Below are 23871 nucleotides of genomic sequence, written 5' to 3' on the forward strand. Positions count from 1 at the left end.
CTTCAGTTTATAGATGTAATGATGCTTGAATTAAATACAGACATGCAGAAGGATAGATTTAATTGCTCGCTGTAAAAATACATGGATTATTAGACAAAGATAAATGTGGACTTCTCAGCAAAATTAGTAAAAATAAATGTGCAATTTTAAAGTGCAAAACGAAAAATGTTAGGTGGATAAGATACAGTTTACAGCTGATAGGAACAGATGCACATATATAGTATATTTTCAGGGGGCACATATACTGCATATGAATATTGGAAATGCTATTTTTGAGTCACTTTACACGTAACAGTTTTCCAAAATACAAAAAAATCTGAGATTTTCATTGCTTCAACCTGGATGATTGTTACTAAGTAGCAATGTCTACTGTATATGTCAACATAGGCAGTGATATGATCGAGCTTAATCAAGCATTATAATATTAACTAAAGACACTGAGATTTAGTAAATATATCTTTTCTTGTCTCACTTAGACTTGCTGTTATAGTCCACACATGGGTTTATAGCGTCATGCAGGGAGGAATACACTTACCCTTTTGAGTATTATTCTTTTCTGGATTCTCCAAATTAAATAGTTTGCTATTCACATTATCTGTAGGAGCACATTTATTAGAGGATTGTACCATGAGAGGCTACAGTACTGGACAATACAATCTTACATCATCAGCTTGTCATTATGTCCTTCTTTCTGTCATCACGCAGGTGGAGCCAGTTATTTTATACAATATTCAGGATGAATTCATACAGTTGTGTTCAAAATAATAGCAGTCCAATATGACTAACCAGATTATTCACTGTTTTTGGTATAAATTGTATCACCACATGTCAAACAATTTACCATTTGGTGGAGTAGATTCTTAGAAAACCACCAGACTCCACATTCATGATCTGCAGGTTTTTGAATCTGCGCATTTGAATAATTAATTGAAAGGGGGGTGTTCAAAATAATAGCAGTGTGGAGGTAAATTAGTGCGGTCAATCATTCTGTGAAGAAACCGGTGTGAATCAGGTGGCCCTTATTTAAGGCTGAAGCCAGCACTTTAACCCCTTAAGGACGGAGCCAGTTTTGTCCTTAATGCCCAGGCCATTTTTTGCAATTCTGACCAGTGTCACTTTATGAGGTTATAACTCTGGAACGCTTCAACGGATCCCGGTTATTCTGACATTGTTTTTTCGTGACATATTGTACTTCATGATAGTTATAAATTTAGAACGATATTTTTTGCTTTTATTTGTGAAAAAATCGGAAATTTGATGAAAATTTTGCAATTTTCAAACTTTTAATTTTTATGCCCTTAACCCAGAGAGTTATGTCACACAAAACAGTTAATAAATAACATTTCCCACTTGTCTACTTTACATTAGCGCAATTTCTCAAACAAAATGTTTTGGGGTTAGGAAGTTAGAAGGGGTCAAAGTTAATCTGCAATTTTCCCATTTTTTCAACAAAATTCACAAAACCATTTTTTTAGGGACCACATCACATTTGAAGTGACTTTGAGAGGCCCAGGTGACAGAAAATACCCAAAAGTGACACCATTCTCAAAACAGCACCCCTCAAAGTACTCAAAACCACATCCAAGAAGTTTATTAACCCTTCAGGTGCTTCACAGGAACTAAAGCAAAGTGGAATGAAAAAAAGCAAAAAATAAAATTTTACCTAAAATGTTGCTCTACCCCAAATTTATTCACTTTTAGAAGAAATAACACAACAAAATGAACCCCAAAACTTGTTACCCACTTTCTTATGAACGCGCCAACACCCCACATGTGGTCAGAAACCTTTGTTTGGACAAATGGGAGGGCTCGGAACAGGAGCAGCAATATTTGAATTTTGGAAAGCAAATTTGGCTGAAATAGATTGCGGGCACCATGTTGCATTTACAGGTCCGCTAAGGTACCTAAACAGAAGAAACCCCTCACAAGTGACGCCATTTTGGAAAGTGGACCCCTCAAGGCTTCTATCTAGGGGTATAGTGAGCATTTTGGATCCACAGGTACTTCACAGATTTTGATAACGTTACATTGTCACATTGAAAATTTTCATTTTTTTCTAAAAAATGTTGCTTTAGCATCACTTTTTTCACTTTTTCAAGAGGTAATTCCAAAAACTTCACCCCAATGTTTGTTACCCACTTTTTTATGAGCGCGGTGATACCTCACTTGTGGTCTGAAACCTTTGTTTGGAGAATTGGGAGGGCTTGGAACGGAAGGAGCAATATTTGAATTTTGGAAAGGAAATTTGGCTGAAAAAGATTGCGGGCACCATGTCGCATTTGGAGGACCCCTAAGGTATGTAAACAGCAAAAAACCACCACAAGTGACCCCATATTGGAAACTAGGCCCCTCAAGGAATTTATCTAGATGTTTGGTGAGTACCCTGAACCTCCAGGTGCTTTACAGAAGTTTATAATGTTGAGCCATGAAAATAAAAAATAAAATTTTACCACAAAATTGTTACTTCAACCAGGTAGCTTTTTTTTTCACAAGGGTAACAGGAAAAAAATCACCATGAAATTTATTGCGCAATTTCTCCTGAGTTTGGTGATATCTTGTACGTGGTGGAAATCAACTGTTTGGGCACACTGCAGGGCTCGGAAGAGAAGGAGTGCAACTTGACTGCAAAATTGGCTGGAATCAATAGCGGACGCCATGTTGCATTAGGAGAGCCCCTGAGGTGGCTAAGCAGTGGAGGTCCCCCACAAGTGACCCCATTCTGGAAAATAGACCCCACAAGGAATTTATCTAGATGTTTGGCGAGTACCCTGAACCCCCAGGTGCTTCACAAAAGTTTATAATGTTGAGCTGTGAAAATAAAAAAAATATATTTTTACCACAAAATTGTTACTTCAACCAGATAGCTTTTTTTTAACAAGAGTACACGGAAAACTATCAGCATAAAATTTATTGTGCAATTTCTCCTGAGTATGCTGATACCTTATGTGTAGTGGAAATCAACTGTTTGGGTGCACAGCAGGGCTCGGAAGGGAAAAAGTGCCATTTGACTGAACAATTGGCTGGAATAATTAGCGGACGCTATGTCACATTTGGAAAGCCCCTAAGGTGCCTAAACAGTGGAGGTCCCCCACAAGTGACCCCATTCTGGAAACAAGACACCTCAAGGCTTTTATCGAGGTGTATATTGAGCATTTTGAATCCACGAATACTTCACAGAATTTGATAAGCTTAGGTTGCCATATTGAAATTTTCATTTTTTTCACAAAAATGTTGATTTAGCGACACATTTCTCACTTTTTCAAGAGGCAACAACAAAACGTGTACTCCACAGGTTATCTAATTTCTTGTGAGCGCAGGGATACCCCACATGTGGCCAAAAACCTTTGTTTGGATAAATGGGAGGGCTTGGAATGGAAAGAGCACCATTTGAATTCTGGAAAAGTTGAAGTAAATTGCGCGCACCATGTCACATTAGCAGGGTCCCTTGGGTACCTATACATCAGAAACCCCCCACAAGTGACCTCATTTTGGAAACTAGACCCCTCAAGGATTTTATTCAGGAGTATAGTAAGCATTTTGAATCCACAGGTACTTCACAAAAATGTTGCTAGTACACAGTGTCAGCCTTCCTGCAGAGATGTGAGTGTTGTCCACGGGAGAACGCAGCTGCCCATGCCCACGATTTGGGTTCAAGCTGCTGTGGACTTTGGCTCTATTCTACCTGCAGAAAACACTCATCTCCGCAGCATAAATTGACATGCTGAGGCTCGGGAAGCTGCGCCACAGGTCGGTTTATGCTGCAGAGAAAAGAAACACAGTGGGCACGGGATTTCTAAAAATCCTTCCACTGTGCTTCTACTGCACAACGCAGCGTTATGGACGCAGGGAAAACACTCTGCGCCCAAAACGCTGCAAACCCTGATTGTGGGCACACAGCGTAAAATGCTACAATGGATGAATGGATAGATGTCAAACATATATATAATGTCCACCCCCCTCTGCAGATTCTAAGCTGGCGCCCTTTAGTGCCTTTCATGTGGCACTAAAGGGTGCCTAGCCTTGTATTTAGCCCAAAAGAAAAAAAATAATTAAAATAAATGACGTGGGGTCCCCCCTATTTTTGATAGCCAGCTAGGGTAAAACAGACAGCTGTAGCCTGCAAACCACAGCTGACAGCTTCATCTTGTCTGGTGATCAATTTGGAGGGCTCCCCAAGCTGTTTTTTTTTTTTAATTATTTATAAATAAATAATTAAAAAAAACAAAACAAACGTGGGGTCCCCCCAAATTAGATCACCAGCCAAGGTGAAGCTGACAGCTGGGGTCTGGTATTCTCAGGATGGGAAGAGCCATGGTTATTGGACTCTTCCCAGCCTAAAAATAGCAGGCCGCAGCCGCCCCAGAAATGGCGCATCCATTAGATGCGCCAATTCTGGTGCTTCGCCCCAGCTCATCCCGCGCCCTGGTGCGTTGGCAAACGGGGTAATAAATGGGGTTGATGCCAGATGTGTAATGTCACCTGGCATCAAGCCCAGCAATTAGTTATGTCACGGCGTCTATCAGATACCCAACATAACTAATTGACAGTAATAAAAAAAAAAAAATTGACAACAAAAAAAAAATTATTTGAAAAAACACTCCCCAAAACATTCCCTGATTAGCCAATTTATTGAAAAGAAAAAAAAAATCCGCTGTAATCCATTTGGACGTCCCACGTCGATTCTGGACCTTCTAGAATATGGGGGACACGTTCAGGGAACGTATCCCCCATTTTCTAGGTGTGAGGACCCTCCATTTGAGGAGAGTGGGTGCAAACAATCTGCACCCACCCTCCCCGGGTCACAACTGCAAAGTGCCGAGCAGCAGCAGCAGCCAGCGTCCTGAACACAGGAAGCTGTCAGCTGCTCTGCACATGTGACCGGCGTCTGCTGAGAAGGAGCCGGAGGAGGGGGCCGCGGGGGATCAGCGCTCCGACAGGTATGTATGACACCGGGGAACACCGGGGGGGATAGGTGGGGGATAGGGGGGGACCTGGCAGGGCCTAGGGAGCAGGTTTCTGTCGCATGTGTTATGGCACATATGACAGAAACCATAGGAACAGTGTGAATGTGGCCGGCGCGCTGCTGTGATCGGCGGTGCGCACGGCCATCTTGGATTTTCGGGAGGGGGTTGGGGGTCGGGGGGGGCACTTTGGGGATACCGAGGGGACCGGAGGGAACCGAGAAAGAGATTTATCTCCCATCTGACATGTTTGATCATGCCAGATGGGAGATAAATCATTTTTTACCGGCGCGGTCATTTACTATAACTTGATGATCGGTATACGGTGTATACCGGTCATCACGTGACTGGGGACCGGAAAAACCGGCCCGAATCATGATCTCCAGGGTCTCAGCTACCCCCGGTAGCTGAAACCCCGGAGATTTTCTGACGCTGGGGGGCGCTAGACCCTTTTTTCTGCCCGCCGTTTTAAAACGGCAGAAAGGAATAAGTACCCTTTTTTGGTGCCGTTTTAAAACGTAACGCGGTCGTAATGGGGTTAATTAAAAAGTTGATTGGAGAGAGTAAAACTTATAAAGAAGTGCAGACAATGATTGGCTGTTCATCTACAACAGACCTGGGCAAGGGGCGGCCCCCGGGTCACATCCAGCCCGCCTACTCTCTGTGACCGGCCCGCCTGGTTCAGGGTGTCCTTGCGCGCCGGTTAGTGATGAGGGCAATCTGACCTGTTGTCCGGAGCTGCAGGCTCCGGGGGCCCCTGGTCAGATCGCACTCATCACAAGCAGCGTGCCGGGCAGGGAGCGATCCTGCAGCTCCGCACATTGTAGGCAGCGGAACGCAGGAATCTCTCCTCTGTTCCCTGCCAGACACCTTTCTCTGAAAAATAAGGAGCGCTGATAGTGTAATACCAACAGATCAGTGAGGTAGATCAGGAAAAATACACTCACCTGAAAAGGTTGTGAGATAGTCACAACCACTGATAGAGCATAGGATGAAGGCGTCTGCTGCAGCCCCACAAGGATGTGCATACAAATCAAAGTGAAGAGGGGGTTAATGCCGCGCATCAGCCAAAATGAAGATGTAGCACGTTGATGTTATAAACGTATTCTTTTATTCCATCGGTCTACGCGTTTCGAGGATACACCTCTTCTTCAGGACCAGTGCATCAACATAGTCTATGACTCTGAAGAAGAGGTGTATCCTCGAAACGCGTAGACCGATGGAATAAAAGAATACGTTTATAACATCAACGTGCTACATCTTCATTTTAGCTGATGCGCGGCATTAACCCCCTCTTCACTTTGATTTGTATAGACACCTTTCTCTGTGACACACTCGCGCCCTGATGTCATCAGTATGGCGCGCGTGTATCATTTGAAAAGTTCCCGCCTGGCAGGAGAAGACATACAGTATCTCAAAGTACCATTAATAACATTTCAGCAACGACATAGAGCAAGTCATATTTAACCTCATTATAATTGCAACAAGCTATGTGACTGAACACATTGGAGAGAGAAGAGAAAAAAAAAAAGGGGGGAATTTTTCCTCTTTTCTTTTTATTATATATATATGTATATATAAATGTGTATAGAATATAAATCTATAATCTAATCTAATCTAATATATAGTTCATACCTTCTGGAAATTTAGTTTTTAATGTAAGGATCCAATAAGCTTCTCTCAAAGCTTTTCATCCTGTTACCACCTCTAGTGGATGCATTGACTTTCTCAATAGCAAAAAAGGAGAAGCTATCCAACCTTCCCCTATGTGCAGTTATAAAATGTTTGGCAGCACCTGAGTATGAGGCATTGCCATTATTGATATTTGCAATGTGTTCAGCCACACGTTTTTTTTATTTTACGAGGTCTTCTGAATATGGATGGACTTTTTTAATACCATGTGAAAATAAAGAAAGAAATTATTTTACGTTGGATGTGCCGATATCCTTTCCTTCTATTCAAGTTATAGTCCACCTGGCGGACTTCATATCGTTGCACTCAATGGCTGTGTGGTGACCTATTCCATTGGGCGTGTCAAGCTTTCCTCCACCTAGTCTGCTGTTGTACCACCGCCTGCTTGGGAAGCTCCGCTTGCGGATCTAGAAGCAGATCCTGGAATAAGGATCCTGGAATTATTTGCACATTGACTGTTTTTACTATTTGGTCACCATCTTATATATATATATATATATATATATATTATATATATATACACACACACACACGAATTATTCTCTATTATTCTAAATTTTTATTGTGAGAACACCGTCAGTATATCATGGACAAGCGCTATGAAAGAATTGCACAAATGTTCAAAGACCCCAGTGATTTTGTAATGGGGACTTCAGATCTTCAAGGCACCTTTAAATCAGTTAGATAAAACGCTCTGAAAAATTATATAGACAGAGCCTTGATCCCCAGAGGACTTCGCATTAAAAAAATTCCCACAACAGTTTTTTCGGATGAATTCCAGGAGAAATGGAACCATATTTTGAGCAAATGCTCTTTGGAACTTATGGGATTAATCTGTTCTTAAGGCCCCGTTACACGCGTCGATTTATTGTGCGATCGCATGTGCGACGTGACACGCCCAGATTGTATTTACGATTTGCTGGTATCTCTTATAGGTCGTTTATTTGCTGTCACACGAAACGATCTCAAAATCGACACATCAGCGATCAACGATATATTATTGAACCCAGGCGGTCGTTTGAATGTTGTTCGACGTTGGCAGGGTGTCAAACGGAATATGTCGGCTGCTTCCCCAAAGCGAACAATTTTTTAAAAATGAACGACGTGTGCGCTATCCACGATTTTCATCCTATTTGCAATTGTTCAGAGTTGCTAGTAGGTGTCACACGCAACGACGTCACGAATGATGCCGGATGTGCGTCACGGAATCCGTGACACCGACGACATATCGCCCGATAAATCGACGCGTGTAACGGGGCCTTTATGAAGAAAAAAAATTGGACAATCTTAAAAAAGATATTGGTGATGTTTTTGCATCTATTGCTGATAAAAAAGAAACAGAGGAATATATTCGTCTCAATAAAAAAATGACTGACAATTTATCTTCTTTGGAGGATCACATTATAAAAACTAAACAGAAAAAATTGTAACGTGATGTATGGGACTACAGTAACAACAGTGTATACTTGGAAAAGATCACAGAATATCTTTAAAAATAAGTCTATTTTGAAACATAATCAAAATGGGCCTGAATTTGACAACAGAGCTAGACATGTTTCGTTTTCTTCATCTGATCATGATTCCACTGATTATGGCTCAGATTTTTCATCTGCTGATCAGGGAGCCATACCAAAAAAGCGTCAATCAAAAAACAGAGTGGTAGACGAGGAGGTAGAAGATCCTCTAGGAAACATCAGGAGGAAAAATCCACCCAGAGGTCCGAAGAAGAGAGATTAAATCATCAATGGCCCAGTATATGCATATTAACCCCAACTATTCTCTCAGATACTCAGATGAATATTCTCTCAAAGGATTACATTTTGACCCTGCTAAAGGGTTTAGTCCTTTTGAAACTATTAGAGACGTAAATAAATTTGCACATCTTCTTACGCTTGAGACATTTCTTTAAAGGGAAGGTATCATCAAAAAAAAAAAAAAAAAAGTTCAATAACTGAAAAAATGTAAAGTAATAATGTTTTAATGTTGCTTAAATATTATTTATTTTTAATTGAGCAAAATATAAAAAAAAAAATTAAAAAGTTTGATATTTTCCACTGTTAAACACTAGGGGGAGCAGCTGCTGAAATCCTACAGAAATCTCACTGTATAAAAAACTCACATTACAGCCTGCAGTAAAGTGGGCGGAGTCTGCTCTCCTGTGTGTGATGGCACGCCTCCCCCCTCCTAATCTGAGTGTTTACAACAGATAACAGAGAATGACATGTAGAGACACAGTGCAGAGCCATTTTGTTGATGACCACAAATGTCTAAAGTGTCACCAAGGACAGCAGGAGTATCACCCAGGACAGGATTAGATACACAGCCGTACAGACAGTATCACACGACAGGATTAGATACACAGCCGTGCAGACAGTATCACACAGGATAGGATTAGATACACAGCCGTGCAGACAGTATCACATAGGAGAGGATTAGATACACAGCTCAGCAGACAGTATCACACAGGATAGGATTAGATACACTGCTCAGCAGACAGTATCACACAACATAGGATTAGATACACGGCTCAGCAGACAGTATCACACGACAGGATTAGATACATAGCCGTGCAGACAGTATCACACAGGATAGGATTAAATACACAACCCTGCAGACAGTATCACCGGTACACACACAGGTACTCACACGCGCACGCACACACACACACACACACACACACACAATCACCCCTGATGGGGACCTTGTGCCACACACACACACACACACACAGCAGTGGCGGGCAGAGCGGGGGGAGCTGCGGCGGCGGGCAGAGCTGGGGGAGCTGCGGCAGCGGGCAGAGCGGGGGCTTGGGAGAACGGAGGGAGGTGTCATTGGAGACGGTAACGGCAGGGGGGAGGGGCGGCGGCAGTAGCGGGAGCAGAGCAGGGGCTGGGGAGAACGGAGGGATGGGATGTCATCGGAGACGGTAACGGGGATAGAAGGGGGGAGAAGAGGGGAGGGGACGGGAGGCGGCACCTACTCACACATCCCGGTGGTTGGCAGGGGTAAAGTGGAGCAAACAGCACACGCTGTGAGCTCCACAATAATGGCGCTGATCTCCTCCCTCTGCTGTGATCTGGACAGCCCAGGTGGCACGTCCAGGTCACAGCAGACGTCCACTGTAACGTTACTGAAGGGGTCAGATTCCGACCACTGTTCTCTATGCACAGGGGCTGCCATAAAGGAATGAGTTACTGTCGTTACACACAGCAAACCCAGCATGGCAGCCCCCAGTAAAATAAGAATTAAATAAAAACTAAATAAGCTGCGATTTTCATTTTGTATTAGAAATACTTGATTTCATAATCACTATTTTTAATACAAAAATAAAAAACCGCGACACCTTCCCTTTAAAGAAGAAAGTGATTCAATGTCTGCGCCTGTAACTAATGTCATTGATGAGGATTCTTCTGATTCCATTGTAAAATCTGGTATGTTGTTTTCTGAACAATCTGCACTGCTGGCCTTAGAAAGCCTGCATAGTGAAGGCAGCTCACAGCCTCCCCTTGTTTGCTTTGATGGTAATTTGCAATACAAAAATAATATATATTATCCTTTGGAGTCTCGTGTTCCATCGCTGGATCTCTTTCAATCCTTAGTTGAGAGGGATCTAGTGAGGTTGCATGAGGAATCCTCTACAGATAATCGGTTCAAAAATTTTGACAAAAATGAATTTAAAGCATTACATGAATTGCAGCACAATAAAAACATTGTTATACGCCAGAGTGACAAGGAAGGCTGTGTGGTTGTATTGGACTCCATTCTTTATGCCACACAGGTTATGTCTATTTTTTCCAATTCTAGAACATATGTACGCCTTTCTAATGATCCCTCAGGGAAATATAAAGAGGACTTAAAGCGGTTAGTGGAGGCAGGTATTGCACTAATTTTTTTTTTTCAGTCTAAATATAAAAAAAGTTTTTTTGCCTGATCATCCTGTAACTCCCATTTTTCATGGGTTGCCAAAATTGCACAAAGACATCTTTCCTCCTCCACTTCGACCTATAGTTGCAGGGATACATTCCTTAAATGAGGGTATTAGTTCATGGCTGGATGGTGTTTTACAGCCATTAACCATTAGAGTCCCTGGCTTTCTAAAGGACACCAGTGCAGTGCTGAAATGCTTTGATAATTTTGTTTGGCAACAGCATTATAGATTTTTGACAATTGATGTGGGGAATTTATACTCCGTTATACCCCACCAACTAGCGGTACTGGCTATTGGTCACCATTTGAGGAAATACGGTAATTACAGTGAGGAATTTATCAGTTATGTTTTGAAAGTCACGAATTATCTACTCAGATGAATCAAACATGAAAAAATTGTTCCTATGTTCTTACAAGTAGAGGGCGCCCCGATGGGCTCGAAATTCTCCCCCACTTTAGCTATATTATATATGGCTTGGTGGGAGGAAATATTTCTCTTTGCGGATACCAATCCATTTTTTGCTAATATAGTTTGGTTCGGCCGCTATGTCGACGACTTGATCTTTGTCTGGTCGGGCGACATGGCGGCCGTGCCTCACTTCTTGGAGTTTCTGAACCAAAATGATTTAAATTTAAGTTTTACCTATAGTCATGGTGGCCCACAAGTCCCTTTTTCGGATATTACATTCACTGGTGATCCTTGTACAAATTCAGTTAATTCTTGTCTTTATAGGAAAGAAACCGCAGGTAAACTTGCCTCAAGTAATCATCCCCGTCACACAATCAATGCAATACCACATGGAGAATTCATGCGGGCAAGACGCCTATGTTCTAGTGATGCCAGCTTTGATAGGGAGAGTTTAATAATAAAAAAACGATTAAAAGAGAGAGGTTACTGTACTACTGCCCTAAATCACACATGCAATATCGTACGTAGTCGTTCTAGACAGAATGCACTTTATAATAATCACCAACTTCCCAGGGCTCATTCTGACAAAAATCAGAGAAAATTTTCTCTACAGCACATAGTGTTCATTTTCAGCAAATAAAAGCAATAATTCTCAAATATTTGCCTGTTGTCAATCAGGATGACATCCTGGGAAAGGTACTAAAAAATAGTTGCATGTGTGTGGCAAGACGAGGTCGATCCTTGGGAAATATACCATATTTTTCACTTTATAAGACGCACCGGATTATAAGATGCACCCCAAATTTAGACATAAAAAAAAAGGTAAAAAAAAAAGAAAAATGGGGTCCGTCTTATACTCCAGTGTTCTCTTACCGGAGGGGGGCAGCAGTGGTGGTGAAGCAGGGTCACAGCAGGCAGAGGCTGTGCTGGCAGGCGCGGCGGATAAGTGGCAGCGGGGTCCGTGGTGGCAGGTGCGGTGGCGTCCGTGGTGGCAGGTGCAGTGGTGGCAGGCGGTGTCCGGGGTGGCAGGAGCCGCGGGACACCGTGGTGGCAGGAGCCGCGGGGTCCGTGGTGGTGGTGGTGGCAGCGAGTGAGTCGTGCAGCAGGCTGGTGCAGTGAGTGTCTCAGTGTCCGCGGTCCCGGATCAAATGATGGCGCCTGGAGCAGCGCATGCGCAGATGGAGCTCTCATCCGAGGGCTCCATCTGCGCACGCGCTCGCTCCTGGCGCCATCATTTGAAACTGGGACCGCGGACAAACTGGGTAATTTGCTGCACAGCCGCCCGCCCCGCACGCACAGAGTGACAGCCAGCAGGCTGCCCGCCCACCCTGCGTGCAAGCGACCGGGTACCTGTGCTTGCGTGCGGGTGCCTATGTGAGGCGGCACCCGGCTGCCGCCCGCACACAGGACCCGGCTGCCTGCCGCCCGCACACAGGACCCGGCTGCCTGCCGCCCGCACACTGGACCCGGCTGCCTGCCGCCGCACACTGGAACCGGCTGCCTGCCGCCCGCACACTGGACCCGGCTGCCTGCCGCCCGCACACTGGACCCGGCTGCCTGCCGCCCGCACACAGCACCCGGCTGCCTGCCGCCCGCACCCAGCTGCCTGCCGCCCGCACACAGCACCCGGCTGCCTGCCGCCCGCACACAGGACCCGACTGCCTGCCGCCCGCACACAGGACCCGACTGCCTGCCGCCCGCACACAGGACCCGACTGCCTGCCGCCCGCACACAGGACCCGACTGCCTGCCGCCCGCACACAGCACCCGGCTGCCTGCCGCCCGCACACAGGACCCGACTGCCTGCCGCCCGCACCCAGCTGCCTGCCGCCCGCACACAGCACCCGGCTGCCTGCCGCCCGCACACAGGACCCGACTGCCTGCCGCCCGCACCCAGCTGCCTGCCGCCCGCACACAGCACCCGGCTGCCTGCCGCCCGCACACAGGACCCGACTGCCTGCCGCCCGCACACAGGACCCGACTGCCTGCCGCCCGCACACAGGACCCGACTGCCTGCCGCCCGCACACAGGACCCGACTGCCTGCCGCCCGCACACAGGACCCGACTGCCTGCCGCCCGCACACAGCACCCGGCTGCCTGCCGCCCGCACACAGCACCCGGCTGCCTGCCGCCCGCACCCAGCTGCCTGCCGCCCGCACACAGCACCCGGCTGCCTGCCGCCCGCACACAGGACCCGACTGCCTGCCGCCCGCACACAGGACCCGACTGCCTGCCGCCCGCACACAGGACCCGACTGCCTGCCGCCCGCACACAGGACCCGACTGCCTGCCGCCCGCACACAGGACCCGACTGCCTGCCGCCCGCACACAGCACCCGGCTGCCTGCCGCCCGCACACAGCACCCGGCTGCCTGCCGCCCGCACCCAGCTGCCTGCCGCCCGCACACAGCACCCGGCTGCCTACCGCCCGCACACAGCACCCGGCTGACGCCGCACACAACACCCGGCTGCCTGCCGCCCGCACACAGGACCCGACTGCCTGCCGCCCGCACACAGGACCCGACTGCCTGCCGCCCGCACACAGGACCCGACTACCTGCCGCCCGCACACAGGACCTGACTGCCTGCCGCCCGCACACAGGACCCGACTGCCTGCCGTCCGCACACAGGACCCGACTGCCGCCCGCACGCAGCCACGGGTACCCGGCCGCCCGATCGCCGCACAGACAGGACACCCAGGTACCGCTATATTCGGATTATAAGACGCACCCCCCATTTTCCTCCAAAATTTTTGGGAGGAAAAGTGTGTCTTATAAAGTGAAAAATACAGTACTTTCCCAAAGCTTTTTTTCAACAGTAAACCGACAACAGCATTGGTTGCAAGTGAAGGGTTTTTTATAGATGTGGGGGATCTAGATGTAATGTATGTCCTTTTGCCCAAAATAGAAAAACTATGATTTCACTTCCTTATGGTAAGACGCATACGATACATTCTTTTATCAACTGTGATACAGACCATGCGATTTATTGTATTGAATGTGCAACATGTGAATTGCGCTATGTCGGATATACGTCTCGCAAAGTAAAAAAAGTGTGGCTGAACACATTGCAAATATCAATAATGGCAATGCTTCATATTCAGGAGCTGCCAAACATTTTATAACTGCACATAGGGGAAGGTTGGATAGCTTCTCCTTTTTTGCGATTGAGAAAGTCAATGCATCCACTAGAGGTGGTAACAGGATGAAAAGCTTTGAGGGAAGCTTATTGGATCCTTACATTAAAAACTAAATTTCCAGAAGGTATGAACTATAGAAATTATTTATATTATACGTATATATTGAATAAAAAGAAAAGAGGAAAAATTCCCCCCCTTTTTTTTCTCTTCTCTCTCCAATGTGTTCAGTCACATAGCTTGTTGCAATTATAATGAGATTAAATATGACTTGCCTTATGTCGTTGCTAAAATGTTATTAATGGTACTTTATATGAGATACTGTATACTACGGTGTTTCACAATCCCTTCCCCCTTTTTGTCCAATCCCATTTTTTTGTCTTTAGTGTGTGATTTTAATCATGTGTTACTAATTGTCTCTAAACTATATTGCTGAACTTTGCCTACAAATGTCTAGAGCTTACTAAAAATGTTAGCCTATGATTAAGGATGCTCTTTGGCATCAGAAACGCGTCAGAGTCTTCTGAATATGGATGGACTTTTTTTTAATACCATGTGAAAATAAAGAAAGAAATTATTTTACATTGGATGTGCCGATATCTTTTCCTTCTATTCAAGTTATAGTCCACCTGGCGGACTTCATATCGTTGCACTCCATGGATGTGTGGTGACCTATTCCATTGGGCAGGTCAAGCTTTCCTCCACTTCGTCTGTTGTTGTATAGAGTGGTGTAGTATATAGGGGTGTAATATATAGGGGTGTAGTATATTACAGGTGTAGTATATAGTGATGTAGTGGTGTAGTATAATACAGGTGTAGTATAGAGTTGTGTAGTATATAGGGGTGTAATATATAGGGGTGTATTATATTACAGGTGTAGTATATAGTGATGTAGTGGTGTAGTATAATACAGGTGTAGTATAGAGTGGTGTAGTATATAAGGGTGTAATATATTACAAGTGTAGTATATAGGGGTGTAGTATATTACAGGTGTAGTATATAGTGATGTAGTGGTGTAGTATAATACAGGTGTAGTATATAGTGATGTAGTGCTGTAGTTAATTACAGGTGTAGTATATGGGGGTGTAGTGGTGTAGTATACTAAAAGTGTATATAGAGGTGTAGTGGTGCAGTTTATTACAGTTGTAGTATATAGTGGTGTACTGGTGTAGTATAATACAGGTGTAGTATATAGTGATGTAGTGGTGTAGTATATAGGGGTGTAGTATAATACAAGTGTAGTATATAGGGGTGTAGTATAATGCAGGTGTAGTATAGAGTGGTGTAGTAAATAGAGGTGTAATATAATACAGGTGTAGTATATACTGATGTAGTGGTGTAGAATATTACAGGTGTAGTATATAGTGGTGTAGTATAATAAAGGTGTAATATATAGTGATGTAGTGGTGTAGTATAATAAAGGTGTAGTATATAGTGATGTAGTATAATACAGGTGTAGTATATATTGAGGTAGTGGTGTAGAATATTACAGTTGTAGTATATAGTGGTGTAGTATAATAAAGGTGTAGTATATAGTGATGTAGTGGTGTTTGTATAATACAGGTGTAGTATATATTGATGTAGTGGTGTAGAATATTACAGGTGTAGTATATAGTGATGTAGTGGTGTAGTATAATAAAGGTGTAGTATATGGGGATGTAGTGGTGTAGTATAATACATGAACAGTATATAGTGATGTATTGGTGTAGTATATTACAGGTGTAGTATATAGGAGTGTAGTGGTGTAGTTTATCACAGGTGTAGTATATGGGGGGGGTGTAGTGATGTAGTATAGCACAGGTGTAGTATATAGTGGCATAGTATATAGAGGTGCAGTTTATTACAGGTGTAATGATGTAGTATATGGGGGCTGAATGTGTATGTATGTATACAGCGTGTGTACATATTATATATATATATATATATATATATATATATATGTATATATATATAACCCTCTAAATATATATGAATATAGCTCAAACATAACTAAAGCGGGTCTGGTACCTATTATTAGCAGAGAGAAAAGCTCAAAACTGCTAGTGGTACCGGAGTTACATCGGATACCACGCACTCCCTCCCCCGCCCCCTGCAGCGGCGCACCGCCATTACAGGGCCTGATCACGCGCCCATCAGCGATAGGGAGATGCTGCAGCTGGACCCCACATACCTGCCGTGTAGCAGTATCTGCCGGGACCTCAGATGTCTTTTCCTAAGGCTCCTTTTTTAAGTGGTTTAATGAGCACATAAGTATGTTGAGCGCATCCAGTAAGGGTGGATACAGGGTGGTTATATAAAACTCATACCCAGATCTGATCAGATGCCGGTCTTTGAAAAACGTACTATTTTTGGTCAAGATGTGATGTTAGTTTTTTTTAAACTCTGTAAAGTTGACAATTTTCTAAAGTGAACAATCACAAGTTCATTAAAGTTCAATTTCTCATTAAATAATGATGTAATTAGGTCCTCCATATTTTCATTGAATCTTTATATTGTTTAACTTACTGTTTCATTTATGAAGGGATAGTATATACAGTGCCTACAAGTAGTATTCAACCCCCTGCAGGTTTGATAAGATGCAAATAAGTTAGAGCCTGCAAACTTCAAACAAGAGCAGGATTTATTAACAGATGCAAAAGGCTACGTGCCCACGCTACAGGATTTATCGCGGATTTGACGCGGATTTTGACGCGGATTTAGCGCGGATTTGCCGAAAATCTGCAGCACAGCTACTCCCCAGCCATTTCAATGGCATTTTGGAAATGCTGTGCCCATGCTGCGGATTTTTCCGCTGCGGATTTTGCCGCGGATTTTGATGCGGAACAAACTGCAGCATGTCAATTGTTTGGTGCGGATTTGGTGCGGATTTTCTGTTTTGAATGGGGAAAAAAAAAAAAATAAAATCCGCATCAAAATCCGCGGCAAATCCGCGGTAAATCCGCGGTAAATCCGCGGCAAATCCGCGGGTGCGGATTTGCCGCGAAAGTTGCGGATTTTCAAGCAAAAAAATCCGCAGGGACCTTTTACTGTGGACACATAGCCTAAATCTTACAAACCAACAAGTTATGTTGCTCAGTTAAATTTTAATAAATTTTCAACATAAAAGTGTGGGTCAATTATTATTCAACCCCTAGGTTTAATATTTTGTGGAATAACCCTTGTTTGCAATTACAGCTAATAATCGTCTTTTATAAGACCTGATCAGGCCGGCACAGGTCTCTGGAGTTATCTTGGCCCACTCCTCCATGCAGATCTTCTCCAAGTTATCTAGGTTCTTTGGGTGTCTCATGTGGACTTTAATCTTGAGCTCCTTCCACAAGTTTTCAATTGGGTTAAGGTCAGAAGACTGACTAGGCCACTGCAACACCTTGATTTTTTTTCCCTCTTGAACCAGGCCTTGGTTTTCTTGGCTGTGTGCTTTGGGTCGTTGTCTTGTTGGAAGATGAAATGACGACCCATCTTAAGATCCTTGATGGAGGAGCGCAGGTTCTTGGCCAAAATCTCCAGGTAGGCCTGCTATCCATCTTCCCATGGATGCGAACCAGATGGCCAGGCCCCTTGGCTGAGAAACAGCCCCACAGCATGATGCTGCCACCACCATGCTTGACTGTAGGGATGGTATTCTTGGGGTCGTATGCAGTGCCATCCAGTCTCCAAACGTCACGTGTGTGGTTGGCACCAAAGATCTCGATCTTTGTCTCATCCGACCAGAGGACCTTGAACCAGTCTGTCTCAGAGTCCTCCAAGTGATCATGAGCAAACTGTAGACGAGCCTTGACATGACGCTTTGAAAGTAAAAGGTACCTTACGGGCTTGTCTGGAATGGAGACCATTGCGGTGGAGTACGTTACTTATGGTATTGACTGAAACCAATGTCCCCACTGCCATGAGATCTTCCCGGAGCTCCTTCCTTGTTGTCCTTGGGTTAGCCTTGACTCTTCGGACAAGCCTGGCCTCGGCACGGGTGGAAACTTTCAAAGGCTGTCCAGGCCGTGGAAGGCTAACAGTAGTTCCATAAGCCTTCCACTTCCGGATGATGCTCCCAACAGTGGAGACAGGTAGGCCCAACTCCTTGGAAAGGGTTTTGTACCCCTTGCCAGCCTTGTGACCCTCCAGGATCTTGCCTCTGATGGCCTTGGAATGCTCCTTTGTCTTTCCCATGTTGACCAAGTATGAGTGCTGTTCACAAGTTTGGGGAGGGTCTTAATTATTCAGAAAAGGCTGGAAAAAGAGATAATTAATCAAAACATGTGAAGCTCATTGTTCTTTGTGCCTGAAATACTTCTTAATACTTTAGGGGAACCAAACAGAATTCTTGTGGTTTGAGGGGTTGAATAATAAATGACCCTCTGAATAAACTTTTCACAATTTAAAAAAAAAAATAAATAAAAAAAGAAATAACATTCTTTTTTGCTGCAGTGCATTTCACACTTACAGGCTGATCTACAGTCCAAATGTCACAATGCCAAGTTAATTCCGAATGTGTAAACCTGCTAAATCTGCAGGGGGTTGAATACTACTTGTAGGCACTGTATACTCTACAGTATTGGGTAGAACCGAGTTAATTATATTAGTGCGGCCCTCTAAAACCATCCCAATTTCTCATGCGGCCCCATGGGAAAATTAATTGCACACCCCTAATCTACAATCTACAGCTACAATGATCTGAAACAATGCAATGAGGTTCCTTGATGCCTTTAATTTGTTTATAAGAAAAGGTTTTAAAAAGGAAATCAAAAACAGGGAGACGTGGAAGAAAACAGAACATTGGAATGGATGAAAGAATAGCCAGAATGGCAAAGGCTCAGCCAATGACCAGCACCAGGATGATCAGAGACAGTCTCATGTTACCTGTGAGTACTATCACAGCTAGAAGACGCTTGTGTGAAGCTAATCTGTTAGCAAGAAGTTTCCACAAAGTCCCACTGTTAAAAAAAACAAAAACATATACTGAAGCGGATACAATTTGCCAAAGAACATATCAACTGGCCTAAAGACAAATGTAGAAAGATTGTGTGGACCGATAAAGCAAAATTGTTCTTTCTGGGTCCAAGGGCAGCAGACAGTGGTTCAGACGACTCCCACACTCTGAATTCAAGTTGCAGGACACTCGAAGACTGTGAAGCATCATTATATGGGTATGTTTCTCTTACTATGGTGCCGGGTCTATTAACCGCATACCAGGGATCATGGATCAGTTTGCATATATCAAAATACTTGAAGAGGTCATGTTGCCCTACGCTGAAGAAATGCCCTTGAAATGGATGTTTCAACAAGACAACGACCCTAATCACACCAGTAAACAAGCAAAATCTTCGTTCCAGTAGAATAAAATTGAGGTTATGGAGGGGCCAGCCCAATCCCCGAACCTTAATCCAATAGAACACTTGTGGGGGGGGGGGGGGGGACATAAAAAATGCCGTTTCTGAGGCAAAGTCAACAAATGCAAATAAATTGTGGGATGTAGTCACAGCATCCTGGGCTGGAATAACAGCTCACAGGGGCCAGAAGTTGGTTGACTCTGTGCAACTAAAGGCCCTGTCACACAGAGCTAAATCTATGGCAGATTGCAGTGAAATTGTGGACAATCAGTGCCAGGTTTGTGGCTGTGTACAAATGGAACAAAATGTCCATGATTTCACTGCAACCACAGATCTGCCAAAGATTTATCTGTGTGTGTGACAGGGCCTATAGATGTGAAGAACTTCTAAAAATTTATGGTTATACGACTACCGTATTTTCCAGGGTATAAGATGACTTTTTAACCCCTGAAAAGCTTCTCAAAAGTCGGGGGTCGTCTTATACGGCAGTGCACGGTGCCGTCGTTTACACACAATAAAAGATATTCTCACCTCTCCTCCTGTCCACGGTGCATTCAGTTGTTTCTTGCAATCTGCAGGCACACAGACCCCTCCATGATAGAGTCCAGTGCACGGAGCGGCCTCTGCAGGATGTCGTCATGGCTTTAGTACAGTTGAATGCTTTACGGCACCACAAAGCATTCAACTGCAGTAAAGTCTGACAGCAGCGGCAGCCCTGTGTATTGGACGCTATCACGGTGGGGTCTGTGCGCCTTGTGGTCCACAAGAAGCACTCCTCCATGATCGTGTCCAATAAACAGGGCTGCCGGGGCTGTCAGCGCTTTACTGCAGTTGAATGCTTTATGGCGCCGTAAAGCATTCAACTGTAGTAAAGCCATGACGACATCCTACAGTGGCCGCTCAGTTCACGCTATCATGGAGGAGTCTGTGTGCCTGCGGACTGCAAGAAGCAGCTGGAGGCACCATGGGAACGGAAGACAGGTGAGAATATCTTTTATTCTGTGTAAACAACGGCATGATAGGGGACAGAAGGGAACCAGCAGGTGGACATTATTAAACAATGGACACATTACTGCAGGGGACATCACTAAACAATGGGGATATTACTCGGATCGGCTTACACTCGAGTATATACGATATATCTCAAACTATATTTTAACTGGAAAGAAGGGAATTTTGTTTACTTACCGTAAATTCCTTTTCTTCTAGCTCCTATTGGGAGACCCAGACAATTGGATGTATAGCTACTGCCTCCGGAGGCCACACAAAGTATTACACTTTAAAAAGTGTAACCCCTCCCCTCTGCCTATACACCCTCCCGTGCATCACGGGCCCATCAGTTTTGGTGCCAAAGCAGGAAGGAGGAAACTATATGGTCTAAGGTAAATTCAATCAGAAGGATGTTCGGAGAACTGAAACCATGAACCAAAAGAACAATTCAACATGAACAACATGTGTACACAAAAGAACCACAGCCCGAAGGGAACAGGGGCGGGTGCTGGGTCTCCCAATAGGAGCTAGAAGAAAAGGAATTTACGGTAAGTAAACAAAATTCCCTTCTTCTTTGTCGCTCCATTGGGAGACCCAGACAATTGGGACGTCCAAAAGCAGTCCCTGGGTGGGTAAAAGAATACCCCGATAAAAAGAGCCGACAACGGCCCCCTCCTGCAGGTGGGCAACCGCCGCCTGAAGGACTCGCCTACCTAGACTGGCATCCGCCGAAGCATAGGTATGCACCTGATAGTGTTTCGTGAAAGTGTGCAGACTAGACCAGGTAGCCGCCTGACACACCTGCTGAGCCGTAGCCTGGTGCCGCAATGCCCAGGACGCACCCACGGCTCTGGTAGAATGGGCTTTCAGCCCTGAAGGAATCGGAAGCCCAGAAGAACGGTAGGCTTCAAGAATCGGTTCCTTGATCCACCGAGCCAAGGTTGACTTGGACGCCTGCGACCCTTTACGCTGGCCAGCGACAAGAACAAAGAGCGCATCTGAACGGCGCAGGGGCGCCGTGCGAGACACGTAGATCCGGAGTGCTCTCACTAGATCTAACAAATGCAAATCCTTTTCACATTGGTGAATTGGATGAGGGCAAAATGAAGGTAAGGAGATATCCTGATTGAGATGAAAAGGGGACACCACCTTAGGGAGAAAGTCCGGGACCGGACGTAGAACCACCTTATCCTGGTGAAATACCAGGAAGGGGGCTTTGCAAGACAGTGCTGCCAGCTCTGACACTCTTCGGAGTGATGTAACTGCCACTAGAAATGCCACCTTCTGCGAAAGACGTGATAGAGAGACATCCCGCAGCGGCTCAAAAGGTGGTTTCTGAAGAGCCCGGAGAACCCCGTTGAGATCCCAGGGTTCCAGTGGCCGCTTGTAAGGTGGGACTATGTGGCAAACTCCCTGCAGGAACGTGCGGACCTGCGGAAGCCTAGCTAGACGCTTTTGAAAAAACACGGAAAGAGCCGATACCTGTTCCTTAAGAGAGCCGAGAGACAAACCCTTGTCCATTCCGGATTGAAGGAAGGAAAGAAAAGTGGGTAAGGCAAACGGCCAGGGGGTAAAACCCTTATCAGAGCACCAGGCTAAGAAGATCCTCCAAGTCCTGTGATAGATCTTGGCGGACGTTGGTTTCCTGGCCTGTCTCATAGTGGCAATGACCTCTTGAGATAACCCTGAGGACGCTAGGAGCCAGGACTCAATGGCCACACAGTCAGGTTGAGGGCCGCAGAATTCAGATGGAAAAATGGCCCTTGGGACAGCAAGTCTGGTCGGTCTGGGAGCACCCACGGTTGACCCACCGTGAGGTGCCACAGGTCCGGGTACCACGACCTCCTCGGCCAGTCTGGAGCGACGAGGATGGCGCGGCGGCAGTCGGACCTGATCTTGCGCAACACTCTGGGCAGCATTGCCAGAGGAGGAAATACATAAGGCAGTCGAAACTGCGACCAATCCTGAACTAAGGCGTCCGCCGCCAGAGCTCTGTGATCCTGAGACCGTGCCATGAATGCCGGGACCTTGTTGTTGTGCCGAGACGCCATGAGATCGACGTCTGGCGTTCCCCAGCGGCAACAGATCTCTTGAAACACGTCCGGGTGAAGAGACCATTCCCCTGCGTCCATGCCCTGGCGACTGAGAAAGTCTGCTTCCCAGTTTTCTACGCCCGGGATGTGAACCGCGGAGATGGTGGAGGCTGTGGCCTCCGCCCACAGCAAAATCCGCCGAACTTCTTGGAAGGCTTGACGACTGCGAGTGCCTCCCTGGTGGTTGATGTACGCGACCGCCGTGGCGTTGTCCGACTGTATGTGGATCTGCCTGCCCTCCAGCCACCGATGGAACGCTTTTAGGGCTAGATACACTGCCCTTATCTCCAGAACATTGATCTGAAGGGAGGACTCTGTCGGAGTCCAGGTTCCCTGAGCCCTGTGGTGGAGAAACACCGCTCCCCACCCGGACAGACTCACGTCCGTCGTGACCACAGCCCAGGATGGGGGCAGGAAGGATTTTCCCTTCGACAGAGAAGTGGGAAGGAGCCACCACTGAAGAGAGGTCTTGGCTGCCAGGGAAAGAGAGACGTTCCTGTCTAGGGACGTCGACCTCCTGTCCCATTTGTGGAGAATGTCCCATTGGAGTGGACGCAGATGAAACTGCGCAAAGGGGACTGCCTCCATTGCTGCCACCATCTTCCCCAGGAAGTGCATGAGGCGCCTCAAGGGGTGTGACTGGGCCTGAAGGAGAGATTGCACCCCTGTTTGCAGCGAACGCTGTTTGTCCAGCGGAAGCTTGACTATCGCTGAGAGAGTATGAAACTCCATCCCGAGGTACGTCAGTGATTGGGTCGGAGTCAATTTTGACTTTGGGAAATTGATGATCCACCCGAACCTCTGGAGAGTCTCCAGAGCAACGGTCAGACTGTGTTGACATGCCACCCTGGAGGGTGCCTTGACTAGGAGATCGTCTAAGTACGGGATCACCGAGTGGCCCTGAGAGTGTAGGACTGCCACAACGGCTGCCATGACCTTGGTGAAGACCCGTGGGGCTGTCGCCAGGCCGAAAGGCAGTGCCACAAACTGAAGGTGGTCGTCCCCCATGGCGAAACGCAGGAAGCGTTGATGCTCTGGTGCGATCGGCACATGGAGATAGGCATCCCTGATGTCGATTGATGCAAGGAAGTCTCCTTGGGACATCGAAGCGATGACAGAGCGGAGGGATTCCATGCGAAACCGCCTGGGTTCTCAAATGTCTGTTGAGCAATTTGAGGTCCAAAACGGGACGGAATGAACCGTCCTTTTTTGGCACCACGAACAGGTTGGAGTAAAAACCGCGACCACGTTCCTGAAGGGGAACGGGGATCACAACTCCTTCTGTCTTCAGAGTGTCCACCGCCTGAAAAAGTGCAACGGTTCGCTCGGGGGGCGGAGATGTTCTG

At 45.8% G+C, this 23871-nt stretch overlaps 1 protein-coding gene across 5 annotated transcripts in view; it reads right to left on the reverse strand.

Moving 5' to 3' along the window:
* Window positions 1–23871, reverse strand: part of ICA1L (islet cell autoantigen 1 like) — an 89887-nt gene that overhangs the window by 22645 nt on the left and 43371 nt on the right. For 3 of the 5 annotated variants that reach the window (XM_075317611.1, XM_075317614.1, XM_075317616.1), the window contains one exon: window positions 536–595. The exons of the other annotated variants lie outside the window; for them this stretch is intronic. In XM_075317611.1, coding sequence (XP_075173726.1) covers window positions 536–595 — 60 coding nt within the window. Of the gene's footprint in view, window positions 1–535; window positions 596–23871 lie in introns of those variants that run through there. 5 annotated transcript variants of the gene reach the window in all.

This window comes from Anomaloglossus baeobatrachus, chromosome 7, assembly GCF_048569485.1.
Source record: "Anomaloglossus baeobatrachus isolate aAnoBae1 chromosome 7, aAnoBae1.hap1, whole genome shotgun sequence".
In the NCBI taxonomy this organism is placed as follows: Eukaryota; Metazoa; Chordata; class Amphibia; order Anura; family Aromobatidae; genus Anomaloglossus; species Anomaloglossus baeobatrachus.